Below are 26,732 nucleotides of genomic sequence, written 5' to 3' on the forward strand. Positions count from 1 at the left end.
AAAGAAATGGACTATTTTCCAGATAGGTCCCACATACCAAAGTTAAATCAAGACCAGATAAACTATTTAAATAGACCAATAGCCCCTTAGGAAATAGAAATTGTCATTAAAAATCTTCCAACCAAAAGAAACGCAGGACTAGATGGTTTCAGCTCAGAATTCTACCAGATCTTCAAAGAAGAGTTAATACCAATACTCTTTAAATTGTTCCACACAATAGAAGCAAAAGAAACATTACCAAACACTTTTTATGAGACTACAGTTGCCCTGATACCCAAACCACACAAAGATGTAACAAAAAAGAGAATTACAGACCAATCTCCCTCATGAACATTGATGCAAAAATACCCAATAAAATATTGGCAAACTGAATTCAAGAACACATCAAAAAATTAGCCACCATGACTAAGTAGGCTTTATCCCGCCGATGCAAGCATGGTTTAACATACAAAAATCTGTCACATCATATACACACACTGAAAGAAAAAAAACCCACATGATCATCTCATTAGATGCTGAAAAAAACCTTTGACAAAATCCAACACCTCTTCATGATAAAGGTCCTAAAGAGATCAGGAATGCAAGGAACATACCTAAACACAATAAAGGCCATTTACAGCAAGCCATTAGCCAACATCAAGTTAAATGGAGAGAAACTCAAAGTGGTTCCACTAAAATCAGAAACAAGACAAGGCTGTCCACTCTCCCCATATTTATTAAATATAGTACTTAAAATTCTAGCCAAAGCAGTAAGACAGCAAAAGGAGACCAAAGGGATTGAAATTGGAAATGAAGAATTCACACTTTCAATATCTGGAGACAATGTGATAGTATACATTGGTGACCCCAAATTTTCTACCAGGGAACTCCTTTAGCTGATAAACTCCTCAGTTATATGGCAGGATACAAGATTAACTTAAAAAAATGAGTAGCCCTCCTATATATAAATGAAAAAGGGGCTGAGAAAGAAATCAGAGAAACATCACCCATTACTATAGCCACAAATGATATAAAATACCTTGGGGGTAACTCAAACTAAGTAAGTGAAAGACCTGTATGATAAGAACTTTAAGTCTCTGAAGAAAGAAATTGAAGAAGATATCAGAAAATGGAAAGATCTCCCATGCTCATGGATAGATAGGATTAACATAGTAAAAATGGCAATATTACCAAAAGGAATCTACAGATTCAATGCAATCCCCATCAAAATTCCAACACAATTCTTCACAAACTTGGAAAAAACAATACTTAACTTCATACGGAAAAGCAAAAAACCTAGGATAGCTAAAAGAATCCTGTATAATAAAGCAAACTCTGGGGGCATCACAATCCCTGACCTCAAGCTCTACTATAGAGGTATAGTAATAAAAACAGCTTGGTACTGGCATAAACACTGATATGTGGACCAGTGATATTGAGTTGAAGATGCTGAAATTAATCTGCACGCCTATGAACACGTGATTTTAGACAAAGAAGCCAAAACTGTACAATGAAAAAGAGAAAGCATCTTTAACAAATGGTTCTGGAATAACTGGATGTCAACATGTAGAAGATTGCAAATAGATCTATATCTGTCACCACACACAAAACTCAAGTCCAAGTGGATCAAAGACTTCAACATAAACTAGTTACATTGAACTTGATAGAAGAGAAAGTAAAAAGTAGTCTTGAATGCATTGGCACAGGAGATCACTTCTTAAATATAACACCAGTAGCATAGACACTGACAGCAACAATTAATAAATGGGACCTCCTGAAACTGAGAAGCTTTTGTAGGGCAAAGACATGGTCAATAGGACAAAACAACAGCCTATAGAATGGGAAAGACCTTCACTAACCCCATATCTGACAGAAGACTGATCTCCAAAATATATAAAAAACTCAAGAAACTAGACATCAAAATACTTAACAGTCCAAATTAAAAATGGGCTACAGAGCTAAACAGAGAATTCTCAACAGAAGAATCTCAAATGCCTGAAAAACATTTAAGGAATTGCTCAACATCCTTAGTCAGGGAAATTAAAATCAAAATGACTCTGAGATACTATCTTACACCAGTTAGAATGGCTATGATCAAAAACACTGAACACAGCTTATGTTGGAGAGGATGTGGAGCAAAGGGAATAGTCCTCCTCTTTTGATTGAAATGCAAACTTGTATAGCCACTTTGGAAATCAGCATGTCAGTTTCGCAGAAAATTGGGAATCAATCCATCTCAAGACCCAACTATACTATTCTTGTTCATATACCCAAGGAATACTCATCTTTCTACAAGGACACATACTCAACTACGTTCATAGCAACAGTATTCATAATATCCAGAACCTAGAAACAACCTAGATGTCCCTCAACTGAACAGTGGATAAAGAAAATGTGGCACATTTACAAAATGGAGTACTACTCAGCAGGGAAAAAAAATGACATGAGGTTTGCAGGCAAATGGATGAAACTAGAAAATATCATCCTGAGTGAGGTAATCCACACTCCAAAGGACAAACATGGTATGTACTCACTCATAAGTGGATAGTAGAGGTAAAGCAAAGGATAACCAGACTACAACCCATAGTTCCAGAGAAGCTAGCTAACAAGGAGGACCCTAAGAGAGGCACATAGATAACCCAGTGAAGGAGAAATAGATGAGATCTACACAAGCAAACTCTGAGTGATGGGGAGTAATGGAGGGCAAAGAATGAGTGGTGAGAACATAAGGAAATGGAAGGTTCAAGGTGGAACAGAGACAGAGTGGGAGTGTAAAGAAAGAGATACCGTGATAAGTGAAGATATCATGAGAATAGGAAGAAAGAGGGTGCTAGGGAAATTCCCAAGAATCCAAAAGGATGACCCCACCTTAGACTTCTAGCAATAGTGGAGAGGGTGCCTCAAACGGTCTACTCTGGTAACCAGATTAGTGCATAACTTAATTGTCATCACGGAGCCTTCATCCAGTTACTGATGGAAGCATGCAGCAATCCATGGCTGGGTGCCAGGCTGAGCTTCAGATGAGAGAGGAGGGAGTCTATGAGCAAGGGAAATCAAGATCATGGCGGAAAAGCATATAGAGGAGCAGCAACACTAGTGGAAGCCCATGTACTGTGGACCAGTAGGTGTGGAGACCCCATGGGACTGGACTAGGCCCTCTGGATACTCGAGACAGTTGTTTAGCTTGAACTGTTTTTGGGGTCCCCAGGCAGGGTGATTGGGATCCATTTGTGGTGCATGAGCAGGCTTTTTGAAGCTGAGTGCCTAAGGTGTGACACCTTATGCAGTCTTGATGCAAGGGGTATGGACTTGGACCTGCCGCAACTGAATGTACCAGGCTCTGCTGACTCCACATGGGAGACCTTGCCTGGAGGAGGTGGGAATGTGGTGTGGTTTGGGGGAAAGGCTGGTGGAGCAGGAAGAGAGAGGAGGCAGAGATCTGTGGTTGGTATGTTAAATGAATAGAAAATTTCTAATAATAAAAAAAGCCCTTACCCGACCCCCCTCCCCCGAAAAAAACCTCTAGAAGACTGGGATAGCTCAGGTTGTAAAATGTCTTGGGAATAATCCCAGAAATTTGGAAAAAAAATCTAGTCTTGAGCATGTCTGTCCCTAAAGGTGTCATAAGGTATTTCTGAAAACATATCCTCATGGTGATTGACAAGCACAGATTATTACAATAAAACATACTCCAAATAATAAAAAAATGGAAATCACTTATGAGAAAAGATCCAGGAAGGAAATGTAATTTTTGGAGCAGGAAAAGCCCTGAAAATTGGTGTGAGGAGCTGTTCCACCAGCACATTAAGACTCTACCCTCTATCTTGCTGTGGACTCTGAATATTTTTATTCCTTTCTTTGCAGTCTATGAACATGTTGTCCCAGCAGTAAAGTTTGAGTCTTTTCCTCTGTGTATTTTATGCTTTCCTCCAGTCTCTTTTCATACTTTCCTTTACTATAAATTACCACATTTCCTATTTTGCATTATGAGCATCTACTTTTTGTGGATGTTGTTACTATGCACAAGGCGTTTGACTCAGTACAACATCAATAAAAAATGAGCACAAGTCAGATTCCAGAATGAAAAAATAACTGAATATAAATGAAGTCCTCAAATGCTGTACTTTCAAACCATTAGGCATTCATCACAAACTCATTGTGAGATTTCTGATAATCTAAAATTTACTGTCTAGTGTTTAAAATGACTATCTGGTTGGATGCAGTTGGTACTGTTTTGAAACCATCATTTTGTTAAATAAGTCCTGGTCTGTGACATTTGTTGATTGTTGTGTATGATCCTTTGCATTGTCACCTTGAAGTCCCAGCTTATTCCTCTATACCAAGGTCAGCCTGTTCCATGCTGGAAACACCAAGGGGCAGCGATCATAGCAGACATGGACCTTTGCCCACCCTGACTGGTTCTGTGTGAGAAGGTTGGACAGCACCAAGCTATGATATGTATTTACATTCTCACAATATAGGACATTTGTTTAGTCCTCAATTGATTATTGGGATATTTGAGATGTATGAAAAAGAGACCCTTATGCATACTAGCTATTTTGTTAAGGTTAAGTCTGCACTTTCCATTTTCACAGTCCTTTGTTCCTGTTTATTGTGTAAAAAATGTAATGAGAACTTGGGGCACTGAAGATATAAAACCCAATGGGGGGAAAAACTGGATCACTGTAAAGAAGGAGATGGTGAGCATGAAGACTTAGATGATCAATTCATCACAGAGGTATGGATAGATCTTCAACAGTCCTTCATGGCTCCTGAACCTCTGAACTTGTTTCTAAGACATTATCTTAATTAAAGTGATGGATGTGGAAAACCCCATTTTCACTGTGATTAGGACTATTTTGGGGACAAGGAGGTATTGGTGTGTATAAAATGATGAAAGTTAACTGAGCACCAGCATGTATTCATTTATCCTTTTTTGCTTCTTGCATGTGGGTATAACACTTTTGCTGCTTCCAGTTTTCGTTGCCTTGATTTCCATTCCACGATCAACTGTTCCCTGGAATGTGAGCTATAAATACCCTTTCTCCTTCAAGTTGCTTCCACTTCCCTGAGTATTTTATCATAATAGAAGGACAAGGGACAAGTAACAGAGAGAGGCCTCATCATCCTCTCCTTTAACAATGCTTGCATGTTGACAACTCAGGCTTAGGTCAGTCTTGTGCCGGTAACCATAATAGTTAGGAGTTCATTAGTATGATCTGACATTATGTTCAGGAGATGGTATTTCATAGCACTACTCTTCATCCCTCTCCTTTCTTCTTCCGTGTTCCCCAAACCATGGAGAGGGGGATGCAGATGTGCTGACTAGGCCAGAGCACTCCATGGTCACTTATTTTCCACACGTTGACAAGTTACAAATCTGTACTACCAATTAACTATTACCAATTTCATACAGAAATGTCAAACTAACACTGAGACCAGTATTACTCTATTCATATAAATATAACTAAGGCCAAGAGAGCAAGACAAACTCCATTTTAAAGAAAACTTCATTTCTAGCAATACTAAGATAAAAGCTGAACCAAGTTCTGGAGACACAGACACCCAGCTAAGACTCCGGTCAAGGAGACCACCCTGCTCCCCAGGGTGGGTAAGCTGCTGAGCAAGAAATAGTTATGAAGCTAAAACAAAGGCTTAATCCATCCAAAGTCTCCAATGGTACTGGGAGAGTCTCCAAATGTATTTTGTCTCTGTAGTTCTTTCTTCTCTTGGCTAAATGTTCCTGTTAACTGAGTATGACCCTGAAATGCAAAGGCTTGTACCCCCTAGCTTGTGATTTTTTCCCATTAAAAACCTTTCAGTTTGAGAGCTCTGGGCCATCCTCCTTCTCCTGGCTAGCCAGGGTGTTAGATGCAGACCAAGCCTGGGCTTGCTTGTTATTAATAAACCCCTTTGTACTTGTATCAGATATTGGCTCAGTGGTGGTCTTGCTTGGGGGTCTCATGAAATGGGCCCAACCAGGCAGTTTGATATCATGTGAATTTAGCAAACTAAGAGTAGCAGATACCCCTTCAAGGCATATAATATTTCCTGCAGTGGATTTTTGACCCAGTTTTATAGAACCATAAATGGATACTCTCCTGTTGATCAGACCTCATATACCATAAGAAAGGAGTTAGCTCTTCCTTTAACAGTCATGCACAAGTAGGCAGATGGAGCCTTTCTGGAAGGTATTATAGGACATAGACTTCATAGCTAGGTAGAGACATTGGTGACTTTCCTCCCTTAGAAGCCTACACAGCACATTCCAGATTATGAAGCTAGTGAAAAGGAGGAAAATTTCTGCTCATTTTCAGCTTGATTTCTGCATATTCTACAACCAAAATTTATGATATATTCATCAATGACATCTTATTATTTGATGGAAAACCAAAATGGATGACAATACTGTGGATTGTTGTGGTGGATGCTGCTGGGTCCACTTTGAACGACAACTCTGACTCTGAAATGCCTGTTTCTGTTCAATAACCTGTTGCTTCTGGGCATTATCCATGTGTGCAGGGTGCCTCTATTAAACTCTTTAAAAATTCTACTTTTTTTCTTTATTATTATGTGTCTTAAATTTTATACATCAGCCATGGGTTCCCCTGTCCTCCCCACTCCCACCCTCACCCTCATCTACCCACAGCCCCTCCCCTCCATTCCCATGTCCTCCAGGATCAAGGCACCCCTGGGGATTCCTTCAAACCTGGTAGATTCAGTACAGGCAGGTCCTGTCACCTCCTTCCAGGCTGAGCAAAGTGTCCCTGTGTAAGCCCAAGGTTCCAAACAGCCAGCTCATGCACTAAGGACAGGTCCGGTCCGACTGCCTGGGTGCCTCCCAAACAGTTCAGGCTATTCAATGGTCTCACTTATCCAGAGGGCCTGTTCCAGTTGGGGGCTCCACAGCCTTTGGTTCATAATTCATGTGCTTCCATTTGTTTGGCTATTTGTCCCTGTGCTCTGTAGACTGCTGGCAATGGCCGAGAGAAAGCCTGACCTGACCTAGTCCGGTGATCAGATGGCCAAACACCCTAACTGTCGTGCTGGAACTCTCATTGAATAACTGATGGAAGTGGATGCAGAGATCTTCAGCCAGGCCCCAGGGGGAGCTCCAGGTGTCCAACTGTCGAGAAAGAGGAAGGTCTGCAAGAGCGTGAATTGTTGAATCCAAGATTGTAAAAATTCTACTTTTAATTAGATTACAAAGTAGCAAAATTCTATGGATTTTAAAACTCCTCCATGTAACCAGACAGGAAGATTCCTCCAGTAACCCTAAAAGAAAGGGCAATAACATAATCCTACCCTAGGGAAGGAGCAAGGAGTTTATGATCTGTTTGTGGTTGAACTGTATTGTGTTGTCCCTTGTCTTCAGTGGAAACTAGTGACATTTCTCCAGTGAGCATCAGTGCCTGGAATGTTACAACAGAATCTGCAGTGCCAGATGGGGAGTGGTGGCCAGGAGAGAAGGGTTGAGGAGGAAGAACTGGCGAATTCAGATGCAGAAGTGTGATAATGAGGGGAAGCCTTTTCTATCAATGTGTGAGTCAGGGAAACAAAAAATATGTGAAACTAAAGCACAACCCAGGGTGTGAGGGAGGTGACCTTCCTTCAGTGGGTCAGCTATGTCTTGTCAGCATTTCTAGAAACCCTCTTCTCCTGGGATCCTCTGTCTGGTAATGGTCCTATTCATGCTTAGTCAACTCAGAATGAGTGTGGTCTTCTTTAGCTCTTGCTTCCCCACTATTCCTCCTGCCAATATTGCCAAAAGATTCTGTCCTGTGGTGTTCCTGTTGCTGCCCTCCAGCTGCTGTGCTATGTGAAAAGGATACTCCCTAAGTTGTTGAGCTACCTACAGGTTTCTCAGGGTATCCAGGAGTCTAGGTTTTGTGATCCATCACTCCCTCTGGCATTGGATTTTGTGACTCAGCTGCATTGTAGTGGTTCTTGTTCCTGTAAACAACCCCTGACACATTTCTCTAAACATCCCTATAAAATTTGTTGGTTCACGAGGTTAGATTTTAGTGTTTTCCTTACTTTGACCTATCATGTGTTCCCTACCTAGCACGAATAGATGTTTGTTCACAGCCTTTCCCCTGGCCTATTAAGGTTCACAGGCTGAAATCTGAACTTCAAGGGTATGTGTGTGTCCTGGAGAGATCATTAAGGACATACCTAAATAAAGACCACCACAGATTATGAGCATTACCTTTTCTAAATTACTACTGTAACTCCCTGAGACCCTGATAAGTTCCTTTTGGAGTGTAATGGAACACAATTCAATGCCCTCAACACAGTTTTATCCTGTACCTGGGAATTTCATTTTAGCTCCTCTCCCCAGGAGGGCACGTGACCCTTCAGTGTGTCTCACAACAGGCATATGACATGTTTATTCTAATGAAGGAAGATGAGAAGTTCTCCAGGCCGTTGCCCTCACAGAACATCTACCCTGGGCTCTTTGGAGCCCTGTTCACCGTGGGTCCTGTGACCCCCCAACCAGAGGTGGAGGTTCACATGCTATGGTTATTATTTGAGCATCCCCCAGGCATGGTCAGTACCCAGTAACCACCTAGAGCTCCTGGTCTCAGGTAAGGAAGTGCAGGACTCTCCTTTAAATGTAATTGCAACTGAAACAGGATCCCAGGAAAGGGCCTGTCTTTCTGTATGCTGCGAATATGTGTTGCTCTGATTGGTTGATAAATAAAACCATTTGGCCTATGGCAACTTAGCTTAGAGGCAGGTGAAAATTCAAAGGGAGAGTCAGGAAGAAGGCCGAGAGACAGTAGCCATTCGCCCAAGGAGCAACATGTAATGGGATGCATGCAAAGCCATGGAACATGGAGAGATATATAGATTAATAGTTATGGGCTAATTTAAGATATAAAAGCTAGCTAGCAAAAGGTTTGAGCCATGGTCATGCAGTTTTAATTAATATAAGCCTCTGTGTCTTTACTTATGGGATGCGAGTAGAAGAGATTTGTCCCGACTACTGGCGGACCAGGACACAGGGAAACTTCAGCTACAGTGGTCTTTATGTGTCCTTCTGCTATTGCAGATCAGCTCATGTGTCCCTGCAATGGTGACCTTCTCTTTGCCATTATCCTAAGAGATGCACCTCCTTTCTTTCTACTTCTTTGTTGGGACCCTTCATAATTGCTCAATATGGCTGAGCCAGGCTCTGTGATCACATCAGAGTCCTGTCACCATGTGGTGTGAGGGGACCAGAGAAACCCAAACATATGTGCTACACAAAGAAGGAAGCCCAGAACCCTGGGACAGACAGACCCAAAAGAATCACAACAATAACACAAAATTCACCATCCCTCATGTGATAACACTGCAGACAGGCTGATATCACTGTTTCTCTCACAACTTTGCTGGCTTGTCAGAATGCAGGGACATCCTGGAGCTGGTGGTAAAAGGTGATTGGATAGTCTGAAGTCATGCGGATTCCCAGAAGGGACTCTTTAAGATAAAAATGTGCTCTGAATATATCCCCATGTGTTCGTCAGGTCTGAGGGACAACCCAGACTGTGTGAACCCATTTAATATTCCATAAGTATCTTTCCTGCGTGTCTAAAATAGGCCACCCTATCTGCCTCCACTGAATCTACCAGGCTGAGCTGAATCCCCAGTGGAATCCTTGCCCTGGAGGAGATGGAAATGGGGGATGGACTGGGGGAAAGGCATGGGGACAGGAGGAAGGAGGACAGGGGAATCTGTGGCTGATACGTAAAATTAAATTAAAATAAATAATCTGTGTCATCAAAAAAATAATAAACCACCCTGTTTACACTGCAAAACACTGTTGTAATCTTAGAAGGGTCTGTGATCCTCTTATGTATCTCAGATCAGAGATACAACTGGTTTGTTTTAATTAAGGATAAGCCTTTCTCCAGCTCCATGTGCTTACAATATGCATGCACCGGGCTGTCTCCAGCCAGGTTCCAAGTGGGTCCCATCACACTCAGTAAAATATCAGAAGGTAATGACATACTGTAGCATCTGGTCTCAGAGGAAGCCCCAGCCTCTCTGTTAAAGGACACTGAATCTGAAACAGGTTTCCCCAGGACACCCTAATGTAAGGTGAGCACAGGGAAGGACAGGTGTATAAGCCCACTGATATAGATGCAGACCTGGGAGTCAAGATACAGAAACCAATGAGAGGTGTTGGGATAATGGAATCTGGGAGGGTCAACAATGATATGGATCTTCAGATGCTTCCATGTGTCTTTCTGTTATTCAAGGGCCAAGTCTGAATTTCACATTCACTGTACTACTCACTTACCTCTTTTCAGGGACCCTCCAGAAACCCACAATATGGGCTGAGCCAGGCTCTGTGATCAACTCAGGGAATCCTGGGACAATCTGGTGTGAGGGAACTGCAGACACCCAAATACATTTCCTGTATAAAGAAGGAAGCCCGACACCCTGGGGCACATTGACAGCACCAGTGCCTGATCACAAGGCCAACTTTTTCATCCCGTCCATGAGAGTGTATAATGCAGGCTGATATCACTGTTACTGTTATAACTCTGCTGGCTGGACACAACACAGTGACTCCCTGGAGCTGGTGGTGACAGGTGAGTGGACACTAAGGGTCACAATCCTCACGTTTTCCTGTGGGGCTCCTGAAAACTCTGCTGCTTGCAGAGAAATGACCCACATGAAGTAATAAGGAAAACTCTGATCAGGCTGATATAGTAGCTGCTAGTTCACATTCTTAAAAGACTGAAACCAGGTGGCTTATTGCAATCAAATTTAAACAGAACAATTCTGCAAAAAAAAAAAAAAAAAAAAAAAGAGATTACTTTTGTAATTGAAACCCTACTGAACAAGTCAGCATAATTGCACCAAAACTCAACTTAAAGTACATTTGAACATGAAGACTGACTTTATATCTTAAGGTCCTTTGCTCTGGTATGGTCTCTGATTGAGATAATGCCATTGTTAGCAGGCTATATAGTATATGTGACATCTCCCCAAAGGATGAGCTTCATTAACTGAATGCCAATGATAAAGGTCTAGGGAGGGAGAACCTGCGATAAACCTCCTGAGGGATCTGGTGAGGTTTGGATGAACAGATGGAAAGATCACCTGGGTTTTAACAACATCCATTCCTAGCTTTCATGATCGAAAACAGGTATTTTCTCCTCCATTGAGCAGACACACTACATGAGTAACATTTCTGATTTCTCCCATATTATTTGTGAGTATGAGTACATTGTGCCCTCTACATTTTCCCTCAGGAAATACATCTCTCAACATTTAAAATCCTATCCCAGCTGCTGGAGACAATGCATCATTTAACAGGCTCTGTCATCTTTTTCTAGGTGTCCACCATGGCAAACCTACTCTGTCAGCTTTGCCCAGCCCTGTGGTGACCTCAGGTGGGAATGTGACCCTTCAGTGTGTCTCATCCAAAGGATACAATGGATTCATTTTGACTGGGGAAGATCTGAATTTCTCCAGGTCCCAAAAGGCAGAGCTCATACACGCTGGACAGTCCTTAGCTCTGTTTCCTGTGATCTCCATGACATCCAGCAAGAGTGGTCCCTTCAGATGTTATTGATACTATACAAATACCTCCCTTGTGTCGTCAGAGCCCAGTGACCCTTTGGAGATACATGTCTCAGGTGAGGAAGTTTCCTCATTCGCTCAACTGACACCAGAAATCCTTTGTCATAAGCCATTCTACTTCAAGGAGGGTTCAAACCATAACTTCTGAAGGGAGCCCTTGACTACTAAGGCCCAGAGAATGAGAGCCCTGGCACTTTCAGAGCAGGATGGGATATGGAATGTAATGCAGGAGCAGCTAGGTGAATTCCTTGATGTTTCTTAAATCATATGTATACAATTTGTGTTTTAAAAGTATCCTTTTATGTCAGGTAGTGGTGGCACATGCCTTTAATGCCAGCACTTGGGAAGTAGATACTGGTAGATCTCCAAGTTCAAGGCCAGTCTGGTCTACAAACTGAGTTCCAGGACACCAAGAGCTGCCCAGAGAAACCCTGTCTTGAAAAACAAAACAAAAAAAAGTGTCTGTTTGGACTGGGAACACCTACTCCGCTTATTCCCATTTTGACCAGTTTTGGAGATATTTGTGGCATCCAGCAGGAATCAGCCCTTCAGATGTTGTAGATACTGTATAAATAACCCTCATGTGTGGTAAGAAGCCTGTAACTCTCTGGATAGTTGTGGATCTCTATGATTTTCCCCGTCTCTTGTGAAATAAGCTTTTCAGATGAGTTCTAAAGCTACACTCACCTGTGAGTATAAGGATAAACACTTAGAATGAAGTTAGAAATTATATTGGTTTAGGAACATGGCAATACTGGTTTCTCTTCTAGAGACCATATGGCCTCTCCAGATATGGATACAAGTGTTATTTAATTTAAAAAATATAATTTAATTGCTTAATAATGGCCTATTCTTTGATTATTTATGTTCAGGTTTTTTTTTTTTTTTTGTCAGTTGAAAGTCTTTACTCCACCTACCTGGACAACACTCGGGTATTCAGGATCCTGAGCATTTAGAGCAAGGGGCTTTTTTTTTTTAAGTATTTTTTTCTTTATTATTATGTGTTCTAAATTTTATACATCAGCCATGGCTTCCCCTGCCCTCCCCCCTCCTGCCCCCACCCCACCTTCCCCCCAGCCCCTCCCCTCCATTCCCATGTCCTCCAGGATCTAGGCACCCCTGGGGATTCATTTAAACCTGGTAGATTCAGTACAGGCAGGTTCTGTCACCTCCTTCCAGACTGAGTAAAGTGTCCCAGTGTAAGCCCAAGGTTTCAAACAGCCAGCTCATGCACTAAGGACAGATCCTGGTCCCACGGACTGGGTGCCTCCCAAACAGATCAAGCTAGTCAATGGTCTCACTTATCCAGAGGGCCTGATCCAGCTTCAGTACTTTTTAGAACATATCTGCATTCATGTACATTGTGAGCATATGTTTATGTATTTTTTATTGCATTGTTTGTGTTAACAACAATGTGAAGATTGGAGCATGAGATGTTAAACAGAAGCATCATAGCAACCTTGTGGGGTGAGTGCAGGAAGAGAAGCCCAGACTGTCACTATTTTGACACCTGATATTCAGGGGTCCCTGACAGTAAGAATATGTGGCTAGATCTCGGGTTCTCAGCTGTGGAATCAGTGCAGGTTATTTTCCTGTGTGTATTATCCTCCAGGCTTCTATACAGCCGACTGAACTGGGAGCACAGGAAGTCTCCTATCCTGTGAAAAGGGAAATGACATGTTTCCTTCTGAGCTCTCTGTAATCAGATAAACTCTGTTTCAAAGAGGAGCCTTGACCAGCGGTGCTAAACTCAGCATATTCAGGCTGATGAAATCAAGCCAAAGAGCACGAGGAAGCTGCTACTGCAGAGAGAGTTCCTCCCACATTTTCATGATGTTATGTGATGAGAATAATGTGAATTTGTAGTAAATAAGAAGAGGAAACTTGACAACAGAATGACTTCTCTAGCGCACTGCACACACTCAGCAAATCTTTGTTTCTCAGAGGTGCCTGAGACCTTTACCTAACCACAAACTATGTCAGAGGCGATGACAGATGAGGAGGGAAAATTCTGCTTAGGGCATGGAACCAGAAGGTCAAGTTCTAGAGAGGGGAGGGAGCTGTCAGAGTGAAAATTCAATCATCTTATGGTGGCTTTCATTGGTCCTGACTTCTTTGTTCACAATCTCCAGCCTCACAGCCCCAGATTCACACAGTGGAGAACCTCATCCGGATGGGCATGGCTGGCTTGATCCTAACAGTTCTTGGGATTTTGCTGTTAAAGGCTTGCCACAGCCAGAGAAGGACCTTGAATGCATCCTAGAAGTAAAGAAGAGAGGCAGCCATAGTTCTTGCCTGGTGACCAAGTCTGGGAAATAAGTTTGGGGACCTCTTCTGCTATTTACAAACATTCCATGTTTAATATTGGGCATCACCTGTGAGAAATGATCCAGGAAATAAATTTATTTTGGGTGCAGATAAAGACCTAAATGTTGGGGCAGCAAGCTCGTCTACCACAAACTTAAAGGTCTTCCATTCTTCCTTGCTTTAGATTTGAGGATTTTTTTCTTCCTTTCTTTTCATTCCATAATGTGGGGGAACATATTATCCCACCAGTGAGGTCTGGGTCTTCACCTCTTTACATATTCTTCTTTTCCTCAGTCCCATGTGATAGTTCCTTCATTATAAACCTCTACATTCTCCATTGTGCTTCATGTGCATATTTTTTGGGAGGGGATGTTGTTGTTACAATGAAGAAGGATAATGACTCAACTACAATAACAACAACAACAGAACATAGTGAACACATATCAAATTACAGGATGAAAAGAATGACGAAATACAACCATGCCCCGTAAACATTGCAGTTTCAATACACTCAGTATTCATAACACACACTTTGTGAGGTTTCTGCTAATTTGCTCATTTATTTTAAAAGATATATCTGTTTTGATTCTTTGGAAATTTCTCATCATTCACCCCAACTCCATTCATCTCCCAGTCCCTCCATATCTACCCTTGGCTCCTGCAGTATGTTCCCTCAATTTAATTAAAAACAAAACAAAACAAACACAACAATTACCTCACTCCTCCATCTTTCCCACATGTTCATTCATCTTAGTGGCATCATGTCCTGTGGTGTGTCATGCACTATACCCCTTTTGTCCAGTCAGCCAACCCACAATATGTTCTTTGCAATCAGTCTGGTTCAAGCCTCTGGTGTCTGGAACACCTTCATCACTGGACCCTCTAGAAACTTCTCTTTGACAGCCTGTTTCTGCCTTGAGTTATGCAGATCCTGAGCTTATCATTCTGCAGATCCAGTCCCTTCTTGGACTTCAGCAAGTCACAGATCGGAGAGCAATTAGGGTTGGCCCTGAATATGGGTCTGAGTGGTAGATGAGCTGGTTGGTTTGGGACATTGGGGCCACAAACTCAGGCAAGAGCAGAGCCAGCACCCCTTGGCTAATACCATCAGGACCAGGTCTGCCATACCTTAGTGAGTGATGGGGCAATTTCTCCTGAATGCTGGAGTCAGCTCTCCCATGGGGAGACAGTACAAGATCTCCAGTGTCCATCAAGAGGAAGGGCCACTATGGCAGGGTCAGGAAGGGACAGAGCTGGCTCAGCATGGCACTAAGTTTTTAACATGCCTGGTACCTGTGACCCACTGTGGTAACACAAGCTGTGAACAGCACCCCAGGTCATGGCTGCTGTGGGGCCCCAGACCCACACTTGACCAACAGCAGCAGCCAAGGCCTGCCCCCTGGTGGCTGTGCACTACACTTGCATTGGCATGGTCTCAATGGCAGCAAGGCCCTAGGAATCAAACATGGCCACAGGTGATGGCCATGACCCCTGGCATGAGCACTGATTTTGATGGTGTTAGGAGCCACAGATATCAACACAGACTTTAGATGCAGTAGGGCCATAATTCCAGACATGGTCCTCAGCAACAGCCCTGGCCCAGGTGACACCATGGCCCCATCAGGAGCTTTTCCCTTTGACACCTACATGGTCATAGGATGTGGACTAGACCCTGGGCATCTGTGTGGCCTTTAGTGGCATCATGTGCCATGAATAACACAGACCTCAACTGTGATAGGACCACAGACCCATACATAGTCCTTGGCAACAGCCCAGGCCCCTATGACACCCTGGCCCTAGGTGGCAGCACAAGCCACTCAGATCAACATGGCTGCTGTGGAAGTGTGGCCCTCAGACACTCATATGGCACCATGTGGCAGCCTAGACCTTTGACATTGGGATTGCCTTGAATGGTTTCAGAACCCATGGACTTCAACACAGACCCTGGCTGTGTGTCAGAGGGCCACAGACCCAGACATGGCCCTCAGCAGCAGCCCTTGTGCAGATGACATCATGGCCCCTGTGGCTGCATGGCACCATGGGTCAGGGTCAACACAGTCCCCAATTGTGATAGGACCACAAACTCAGACATGGTTCCAGGCAGCAACCAGGCTGAAGATCTTAGGTGTTTTTTACAAGACAGTTCACTGCTTAATTTTGTAAATCACTTGTGAGAAAGGATCCAGCAAGCTAATGTGTATTAAGGGCAGCAAAACCTCACGTGTTGGGGTGAAGAGCTCTTCTATCACTACACTAAGACTCTTACCCTCTACTATTTGTGGACTTTTGAGGAATTTCCATTCATTCATTTAAGTCCATGATGTGGGGGAGCATCTAGTCCCACAAGTGAGATTTGTGTACTCACCTCTGTATATCTTCTACTTTTCCTCAGTCTCATGTGATATTTTCCTTTACTAGATGTCACCACATACTACATTGTGCATCATGTCCACTTTGTCCTGGAGAGAACTTTTAACCTCATACCTAGATAAAAAAATTCATTTACATGTGACACCAACCTCCTCTATTACTACTTTATCTCCCTCAGACCATGATGAATTCCTACTGGGATATATTAGTACACAATTCAGTGTCCACAATGCAGTCTTTCCTTTCCATACCTGAGAATTTCCTTTCAGGTCCTCTAGCATTCAGTGACACAGCAACCAACATCCACATCAGAGGATGAACACACCAGGTTGCTTAGTACTGGATTTACATCTTCCAAAATTATCAGCTAAGATAACCACAATTCTTTATAGTGATACAGTGTCAATTGTCTAGGTATAGAAACAGAAAATGAAGCTGATACATATTGAAGGGTAAAGCAAAGCTTGAGTTTGGCATTTTCATGGTCAATAAGTAGATCTAGTGATAGAGATAATACCTGGAAGTATCTGCATGAGCTACAGGCTACTCTGCTCCCAGGGATAGGTTCAGTCTGACTTTCAAACTGATACTGATAACTACATAAGAGATAGCATGCCTGTGGATAAGAGCTTACATTAATCTATTTTGCTGTCAATATGGGAAACAGATAGTTAGACGAGCTATACCAGTGCCCACTTGCACATAGGGCAGAGCTACTAACTTATTGAGGCCTGACCTTACTCCACCAACCATGGAGGAGGAAGTCTCCATGCCATGATCCTTCACAAAGTTAGACTCTGTCTTGAACATAGAACCTTGTGCATTTGGGGAACTTAGTTTTCAGTTCTGCTTTTCAGCTCTGGAGCCATGGACATCAACATAGACCCTGGCTGTGGTAAGGCTACAGACTCATGCACGGTTTTCATCTGCAGCCCTGGTGCCAGTGACACCATGGCCCCAGTGGCAGCATGGCTTTGAACACCGAAATGGCTACAAGATGTAGTGTAAACGCTGGGCATTTGTGTGGCCTTTGCTGGCACCATGGCCTATGGACATGACAGACCCCAACTGTGATTGGAACACATACCCAGACATGGTTCCAGTAGCAGCCCAGGCTTGGATGTCATCCTGGCCTGGGTGGCAGCACAGAGTATCCACATTAGAATGGCCCTGGTAGAAGCATTTGCCCATTCCTCCAAGTTCTCACCTCTTCAGAACTGCCTCTTACCATAGTACATGGACCACTCCTCCTCTCCTCCTCTCACATCTAACCACCATATACTTGCTCATCATTATATTGGTACCGTGAAGACCCAGGGTGTCCCACGGGTTTCTTTGGCCCTGCTTATGCATTTGAGAGCTTCAAGCAGGCTGGACAATGAGTTCCCAGGCTGCACTGTGGGTGTCTTTTATTACCTGAGCTGCTTGACATCAGTGGGTCTTTAGATGCTTAGGCAGGCTGGACTCTGAAGACCCAGGCTGCCCCAGGGGTGTCTTAGCATGCTTGAGCTACCTGGCATCAGGGGTCCTGTGCTGGCTTCAGACAGCTCAAACAGTGAGGACGCAGGAAACTCCAGGGGTGTCTTTAACCTTTCTGACCCACAGGCACCAGGTAAGCATGTGGATGCTGTAGGCAGGCTGGACTGTGAGATCCCACGTTGCCCATGGCCATCAGTCATCACCTCTCAGTACTATAGACAGCAAAAACTTAAAGTACAAAACTTTTTACAGGCATGTAACCACTGATACATTTCCAATATTACTTGTCATAGAGGACCACAATGTCCTGAAAAGTTGGGAGGTGGCACTGGTTGGTTGATATCTTCTGGTGTATATGGTGTGTTCCCGGACACGCAGAGGTATATAGTGTGACCCCCTATTTGAAAAAGAAAAAAAAAACACTAAACCAACTAAAAAACAAAAACAAAGCAAAACACCAAAACTCCAAAAATATTCAACATACGATTCTAAGGAATCCTAATATATCTCATTGGTTCACCAGCTAGATTTGTGTGTAGTCTTATATTTGTTTCTGTCGCTTGTGTCTCATTGGGGTGAGTAGATATTGTTCTTGTATCCTCAGGACAAGTTCACATGTCAGTAAAGCTTGTCCAGGGCAGGGTAGGAAACTGGCCATGAGTTTAGTTTGGCTGAAGGAATGAAGGTGTTCCAAAAAGTAGTCTTGAGAAAAAAAGTCTAGATCTGAATCCCTTAGGAGATAATGCTGGCTCAGGAAGTCATTTGGCTTATTTCCTATTAAGTCCTGCTTCTAGGTGATTGGGAGCATCCAGGTATAGGTAGATAGTTACAATAGAGATGTTCTGAAAGAAGAGACCACATCAGATTTATGTTTGTAATCTCAGGCACAGGAAGCTAAGGAAGGACGATGAGTCTGATCTGCATGAGATTCAAGAGTTTCGGTCTGAGAGACATAAACAGAAACTAAAGAACCACCAAGAGACAGAAGCTACATATTCTGTAGCCCAACCCATCATTGCACTGGGAACAGAAGAGTCAGGTGACTGGGAAGAGCAGTTCCTCTTTCCCAGGAACTGATAAAAATTCATACTCATGTCATGGAGGAGAAACCACCCCATATAGACCACATACTTTGTTTCTGTCCCTTTGGCAAGGAAAACAACTATCTGCAAACTTGTGGCAACAGGAAGATGCCATGACATCCTTTCTGATATCTTTTCTGTATCTTGGTGAGATGCAAAGACTTGTAAGGAGAATTCCAGTCTGAGAGTGAATCCACCTCACAACCATGCCTTGGGCCTTCAGGAAGTGTCAGCAGCTTAGAAGACATCTGAAAGTGGAGGGCCTGCTCATGTTTCAGTGTAAACACTCAATGTTAACAGTCTTGCAGGGCTGAATCTGGGTCTCAGGAGTCCAGTGCTAGTGGGTGAGTGTCTTCCCAGGTGTCCCTGATTGGACAGCCATGATGGAGGCCACAGGCCTCTCCTAAACAGAACATATAGAGAACAGCATGTGTGACCTGATACTGTGGATGCCTAAAACTCCCTGGGTCTGATAGCTTCTATCTGAGGGGGAGTTCTGGGGAACCAGCTGTCAATTTTCTTGCAGGTGTCCTCTCTAACCCTGTACTTAGATGGGATAGGCAAGCTCCAAAAGATATTGCTTACAGGGCCATGCTCTCCATAGCATCCATGGAAAAGCATCATGAAGGAAATATCACTGTTACTCTTACAAATCTGCTGGATGGTCAGAGCACAGTGACACACTGGAGTTGGTGGTGACAGGTGAGAGGACACTAATCATTCTTTCCCTTTGTCCTCAGGAAGTAGTCTTCCACACGTATACTTCTAGAGCTCTTTGCTGGATACAGTTTGGGCTGTATTTTATTTAACAGGCTGCCTGCTCCTCATTTAGGTGTCTACCATGGAAAACCTACTGTGTCAGCTTTTCACAGCCCTGTGGTGTCATCAGGTGGGAATTTGACCCACCTGTGTGTCTCATCAAAACGCCACAGTGTGTTTATTTTGACTGTTGAACATCCGAAGTTCTCCAGGTCCCAAGAGGCACAGATCATTCTCAGTGAACAGTCCCAGGCTCTGTTTCCTGACAACTCTGTGTCATCCTGCAAGAGCTGCCCTTCAGATGTTATGGATACTATAGTAATACCCCATATATCCTGTCAGACTCCAGTAACCCTTTGAGATACATGTCTCAGGTGAGAAAGTCTCTTCATTCACTCAAATGTTTGACACCAGAAACACTTTCTCATATGCCCCTCAGAACCCTCAAGAAGGGTTTGTGGACATGGCCAATGAAGGCGCAGGGTATGAAAGGCAATGGACCTGTCAGAGCAGGATCGGATATGGAATGTATTGTAAAAGCAAGTTGGATGACTTTCTGTCTTGCCTCCTTCTAGGACTCTTAAGAAAGCCCTCCCTGATAACCCTACAAAAGCTCTGTCCTGGACCCTGGTAAATACCTAATCCCCAGTGTTCCTCTGAGATGAGTTATAACAGATTTGCTCTGCCCAAGGTGTGGGAAAGGGATGTCCCACAGGTGTCTGTCATTCAGCCTCAGGCTGAATATTTTCATGCCAACTTCCTTTTAGGCTCTGTGAATTCCTCCACTGGTGGTTGGTACAAGTGCCTTGTGCACACAACTTATCCTCTGTGTGGTCAGCCCCTAGTGACACTCTAAACATTCTGATCACAGGTGAGGAATGTAGTTCACTTAGTATGGACCAATTCTGGCACAAGTTCAGCTGCAAGAAGACCTGGGATTCATTATCAAAAGATGATGAGCATCAGGGACTAGGGACAAGAGAATGGACAAGGGGCTGTCCGTTAAAATATAGAGACTAGGTTCTGAAACAGGGTCTAGAAAATGACTGTCATCCTTCACTCACTCATTTTTCTTCTCTTTAGGACATCACCCATCACACACAATCTCCCAGTTCATCCTGGAACTACTGCGTCCTCAGGAGAGAATACAACCCTGAATGTGTCAATCATCCATCCCAGTGGACACTTTCTTTCCTTCCAAGGAAGGTTTTGCCCATCCACACATGCATGAAAGATCAAAAACTCACCATGCACAATATGAGATAGAATTATTCATGATTGCTGTGATCTCAGCCCTTGGGGGTTCTTGCACATGCTATACCTCTCAAAGTTCATCTCCTTACCTGTTGTCAATCTCCAGTGTCTCCACATCATAATCTTAGGTAAGGTAATGCAGAATTTTGTGAGCACAGAAGGTAACCCATGGTAATTGACCTAGGATGCTTATGCCTGGGAAAAGAGTACATTCTACTTTAGGGCATCAAAAGAGTAGATCAATTCAATACAGAGGAGGGCACTGCTCATAGTAGAAATTCAGTTATCTTCTGCTGACTTTGGTTGGTCTTGACCTGTTTGTCAACAATCTCCAGGCTCACAGTCCCAGTATCACACAATGCAGAACCTCATCTGGATCAGCATGTCTGGCTTAATCCCAGTCCTGGGATCTGCTGTTTGAGGCTTGTCACAGACACAGAGGAACCCTGAATTCAACCTCGATTTGAAGAGAAGAGACTATAATATAACTTGTTTGGTGACTCAGTCTTGAAAATAAACTTGAGGATATTAGGTGTTTTTTACAAGAAAGTTGGCTGCTTAATTTTGTAAATCACTTGTTAGAAAAGATCCAACAAGCCAATGTGTTTTTGATGCAGGAAAATCTCATGTGTTGGGGTGAAGGGCTCTTCTATCACTACACTAAGACTCTTACCCTCTACTATTTGTGTTTGAGGAACTGCCATTCATTTATATGAGTCCATATATGGGGGAGCATCTAATCCCACCAGTGAGATTTGGTCCTCACCTCTCTATATCTTCTGCTTTTCCTCAGTCTCATGTGATATTTTCCTTTACTAGATGTCACCACATACCACATTGTGCACCATGAGCCTCTCTGTCCTGGAGACATCTTTTAACCTCATACAATGATAAAAAATTCATATACATGTGATGACCAGCCTCCTACATTACTACTTTTTTTCACAACAGTAGAAAACTTAAGACAGCCTGATTGTTTCCCCTGTGTTCATCTAGAAGAACTGATAGATCAGGTGCTCAGTGTGTCCCTTCTGCTATACACTCCCAGGAGCATCAGCCTGCATCTTCCCTTGCTGTGAGTCACTGCTTTCCAGGAATGACATGTCTTTGGCCTGTTGATGTCTCTGTAGCTCTGATTACACACAGCAGTATTCTTTCACGTGTAGAGTGTCCTGAGGCTACTCCTCTTCTCTCAGAACTAGAGGAAGTTAAAAGTTTGAGGCAAAGCTTTTTTCAGAGATATAACCACTGGAAAGTTTCAAATATTGCTTAGCATAGATGAGCACATTGCGATCAACAGTTGGGAGTTGAAACTGATTGGTGGATCTTGTCTGGTCTACACAGTGAGTTTTGGACAGTCAGAAATACATTTTAAGATCCTTTTTCAATACACAAACAGAAACAAAACACAAAAGCAATGGCATTTAACCACATGCTTCTAAGGAACCCTAATATATCTTGTTGATTCACCAGTTAAAGTTGTATGGAACTTGCCTGTTTTTTCACTGTTGGAATGAGTAGGCTTTGTACATGTTTCCTCTAGAAAAGGTCACACAAAATTCACAGAGTCTCTAGAGCTGGATAGGAAACCATTCATGAGTTTAGTCTGGCTGATGGAGTCAAGGAGAACCAAGAAGAAGCTCTGAGGGAAAAAGACCAACCAGCTCAGCACACCCTCAAGTGAGGGGGCTACATCAGAATGTCACCAGGTTCATTTTATGTTATGTCTTTGTCTGAGGTCACTAGGAGCATTGAGGCAGTAGTTTATGTTTACAACGGACATATTCTGTAAGAAGAGACCACAATCAGATTTGGGTTTGTAATCCCAGTCCACATGAGGCTGAGGGATACGGAGAAGAAATCCAAAAACGGCATGAGATTGAAGATAATCTATCTCAGATACAAACACAAAAAGTAAAGGACCAGAAAGAGACAGAAGCAACATATTCTGTAGCCCAACCCACACAGCACTGGGGAAAGAAGTATCATGTGTCTGAGAGAAGTTCCTCTTTCTAAAAAGCTGCTCCTATTACATCTTCACAACATGAAGGAGAAGAAAGCCTCCATAGCTCATACACTTTGTTTCTTTCCATTTGGCAAAGAGATCAACTATCTGCAAGGTTGTGGCAATTGGAAGACGCCATGAACATCTTTCTTACTGCCCTGCTGTGTGTTGGTGAGATGCCAAGATGGGGAGGGAGAAATCTTGTCTGAGAGGGAATCCACCCACAGCCCTGCCTTGTGACTCAGGAAGTCTTCTGATATTTCAGTGCAAACAGGTATCTCTTTTGCAGCACTGAATCATCTGGATCTCTGGATCCCGGCATTGGCAGGTGAGTGTCTTCACAGCTGTCCCATATTGAACATCATTGTGGGGACCAGAAAACTCCTGAACAGAGCAGATGGAGAACAATAGGAGTGGTCTGATGCTGGGATGTCTGAGAATGTCCTGGGTCTGAGAGCTCATATCTGAGAGGGAGTTCTGGGGAACCATTGTCATTTTTCTTGCAGTGGTCTTCTCTAAACCCACACTTAGAGTTATTCCAAGAAATGTGGTAACGACTGGAAACCAAGTGACATTCTTCTGTCAAGGCCCCTTAGAGGCCAAGGAATACCGTCTCTGCAAAGAAGGAAGTCCAGATTGCTTGGTACCAACAACCCTAATAGAAACCGGGAACTTGGCCAAATTCTCTATCTCATCATTTGCGTGGAACAATGCAGGGCAATACAGGTGTGAGTATAAAAGCCCCAAAGGCAAAACAGAACACAGTGACTACCTGGAGCTGGTGGTGACAGGTGAGAGGACCCTTCTGCAATCCCAGCATCTGCCTTGAGGAAAGGAGTATGTTCACAGTAGGGTCCCCTTTTTAAATATGTGAAGAGGGGAAAATGCTTCTCATATGGGTCATATGGGCATATTAGGATACAGCAAACATTATTGAAATTAATAAATAATGGCCTTTTGTGTGGTCAGATAGTTGTCAGGAAGAGGGTGTGGGAACTCTTATTATGTTGAGTTAATCTGAAGGTCTGTTTAAACACAAGAGAAAGTCATGTATGTTTATTGCCCTCTCCTCTCATAGGGGTTCACCAGAAGCTTGTGACCCTGTCAGCCCTTCCAGCCCAGTGGTGATGGCAGGAGGGAATGTGGCCCTTCAATGTGTGTCACATCATCCATATAACAGGTTCATTCTGATGAAGGAAGATGAGAAGTTCTCCCCGGCTTTGCCCTCACAGAATATATCCTCGGAGCTATTTGGATCCGAGTTCACAGTTGGTCCTGTGACCCCAACCAGAGGTGGAGGTTCACATGCTATGGGTATCAATTGAGCAGCTCCCAGCTGTGGTCAGTTCCCAGTAGCAGCTTAGAGCTTCTGATCTCAGGTAAGTAAATACAGAACTTTCCTTTGGCTGTGATTATAGCTGACACAGGATCCCAGGAAAGGGCCTGATATGTGATGGGTGAATGGGAGCCAAGACTACTGAACCCAATGTCATAAAATGTGTGGTACAGCTAGACTTGGGGTGTGGAATCCAGGGTTGAGAGTAACAGTAGAACCTAAGACCCAGAGAAAAGTGTATCTTTACGTATCCTTTTGCTATTGCAGATCAGATTACATGTCCCTGCAGAGGTGACCTTCTCTGTGATGGTTCCTAATTGATGCACATGCTTTTTTCTACTTCTTTGCAGGGACCCTTCACAAACCCCGCATATGGGCTTATCCTGGCTCTGTGATCACCTCAAGGAGTCCTGTTACTATCTGGTGTCAGGCGACCCGAGAAAGCCTAATCTATGTGATATATAAAGAGGGAAGCCCAGGACCCTGGGAACAACAGGCCCAATAGCCCACACCAATAAGGCCAAACTCACCCTTCCATCTGTGACACAAGAGCAGGCAGGACGATATCACTGTTACACTTACACCTCTTCAGGATGGTCAGAGCGCAGTGACGCCTTAGAGCTGGTGGTGACAGGTGAGAAGACACCAGAAATCTTAACCCCAGATGTCACTCTCAAGAGAAGACTGCACTAACGGTATCTGCCATCAAAGGACAGCCATGGGGACAGTTCAGGCTTTGTAATCCTCTTTAATTTTCCATGTGTATTTCTTCTAGGAGTCTACAAGAAACCCACCCTGTCAACCATGCAAAATCCCATTGTAAACTTAAGACAGTCTGTGACCTCTCTGTACCTCAAGTCAGAGATACGACTGGTTCATTCTAACTAAGAATGGTCGAAGTTCTCCATCCCTCGGAGCTCAAGATCCACACACTGGGATGTTCCTGGCTGAGTTTCCAGTGGGTCCAGCGACCTCCAGCCTGAGGTGGAAGTTCACATGCTATGGCTATTATACAAATAATCCTCAGGTGTGGTCAGAAGGGAGTGAGTCCTGGAGCTGCTGGTCTCAGGTGAGGAAGCCTCAGACTCTCTGTGGACTCACATTGCTCCTGACACAGGTTCCCCGTGGAGACCATGATGTGTGATATGTCTGAGCATCTAGGGCTCCTGAGATAATTGACACAGCATGTTGACTCTGGGTCGTCTGTACAGAAAATGAGGGGGGCACAGTGAGATGAGATCTTGGGAGGTTCATGAGACTGAGTCTTCCCATGACACTACTGGTCCTTTTGCTGCTTAGGAGTACATTTCAAGATCAGTGGCATGTTTGACTCTTACTGTGAAACTGCTCCAAGTCCCACCTCTTTCCCACCTACTTTCTTATAGGAAACCTCAAGAAACCCACCCTCTGGGCTGAGCCAGGCTCTGTCATCAGCACAGGGAATCCTGTGACCATCTGGTGTGAGGGGACCAAGGAAACCCACATATATTTCCTGTATAAAGAAGGAAGTCCGCACCCTGGTTCAGTCAAACTCCAAAAGATCCTGGTAACAAGGTCATGTTCTCCATAGCATCCATAGAAAAGCATCATGCAGGGCAATATCGCTGTTACTCTTATGAATCTGCAGGGTGGACAGAGCACAGTGAAGCCCTGGAGCTGGTGGTGACAGGTGAGAGGACACTAAGGGTCACAGTCTTTTCCTCTGTCCACAGGAAATAGTCTTCCATGAGTGTGTTTCCATAGCTCGTCTGCTGGAGTGAGTGTTGGCTATGTATCATTGACAGACTGTCTGCTCCTCCCTAGGTGTCCACCATGGCAAACCTACTCTGTCAGCTGTGCCCAGCCTGTGGTGACTCAGGTGGGAATGTGACCCTTCAGTGTGTCTCATCAAAAGGATACAACGGGTTCATTTTGACTGGTGCTGATCTGAAGTTCTCCATGTCCCAAAAGGCACATTTATTACACACTGGACAGTCCCAAGCTCTGTTTCCTGTGATCTCCATGACATCCAGCAAGAGTGGTCCCTTCAGATGTTATGGATACTATACAAATACCTCCCTAGTGTGGTCAGAGCCCAGTGACCCTTTGGAGATACATGTCTCAGGTGAGGAAGTCTCCTCATTTGCTCAACTGACACCAGACATCCTTTGTCATAAGCAATTCTACTTCAAGGAGGGTTCAAACCATAACTTCTGAAGGGAGCCCTTGACTACTAAGGCTCAGAGTATGAGAGCCCTGGCACTTTCAGAGCAGGATGGGATATGGAATGTAATACAGGAGAGAGCTAGATGACTTCCTTGATGTTTCTTAAGTCATAGGTATAAGATTTGTGTTTTAAAAGTATCCATTTGAGCCAGGTAGTGGTGACACATGCCTTTAATCCCAGCACTTGGGAAGTAGAGACAGGTGGATCTCTGAGTTCAAGGCCAGTCTGGTCCTCAAAGTGAGTTCCAGGACACCAAGTGCTGCCCAGAGAAACCCTGTCTTGAAAAAAAAAAAAAGTGTCTGTTTGGACTGGGAACACCTACTCCACTTATTCCTATTTTGACGAGTTTTGGAGATATTTGTGGCATCCAGGAAG

General features: G+C 43.6%; 1 protein-coding gene across 1 annotated transcript in view; it reads left to right on the forward strand.

Annotated features, from left to right (window-relative positions):
• LOC118590926 (leukocyte immunoglobulin-like receptor subfamily A member 6) overlaps window positions 1-26,347 on the forward strand; it is a 63,043-nt gene extending 36,696 nt beyond the window's left edge. The window contains 4 exon segments of the mRNA XM_036198763.1: window positions 25,537-25,662; window positions 25,665-25,820; window positions 25,955-25,994; window positions 25,996-26,347. Of these exon segments, the coding sequence (XP_036054656.1) occupies window positions 25,537-25,662; window positions 25,665-25,820; window positions 25,955-25,994; window positions 25,996-26,347 (674 nt within the window).
• The last annotated feature ends 385 nt before the right edge of the window (window positions 26,348-26,732 follow it).

This window comes from Onychomys torridus, chromosome 1 (assembly GCF_903995425.1).
Source record: "Onychomys torridus chromosome 1, mOncTor1.1, whole genome shotgun sequence".
Taxonomy (NCBI): Eukaryota; Metazoa; Chordata; class Mammalia; order Rodentia; family Cricetidae; genus Onychomys; species Onychomys torridus.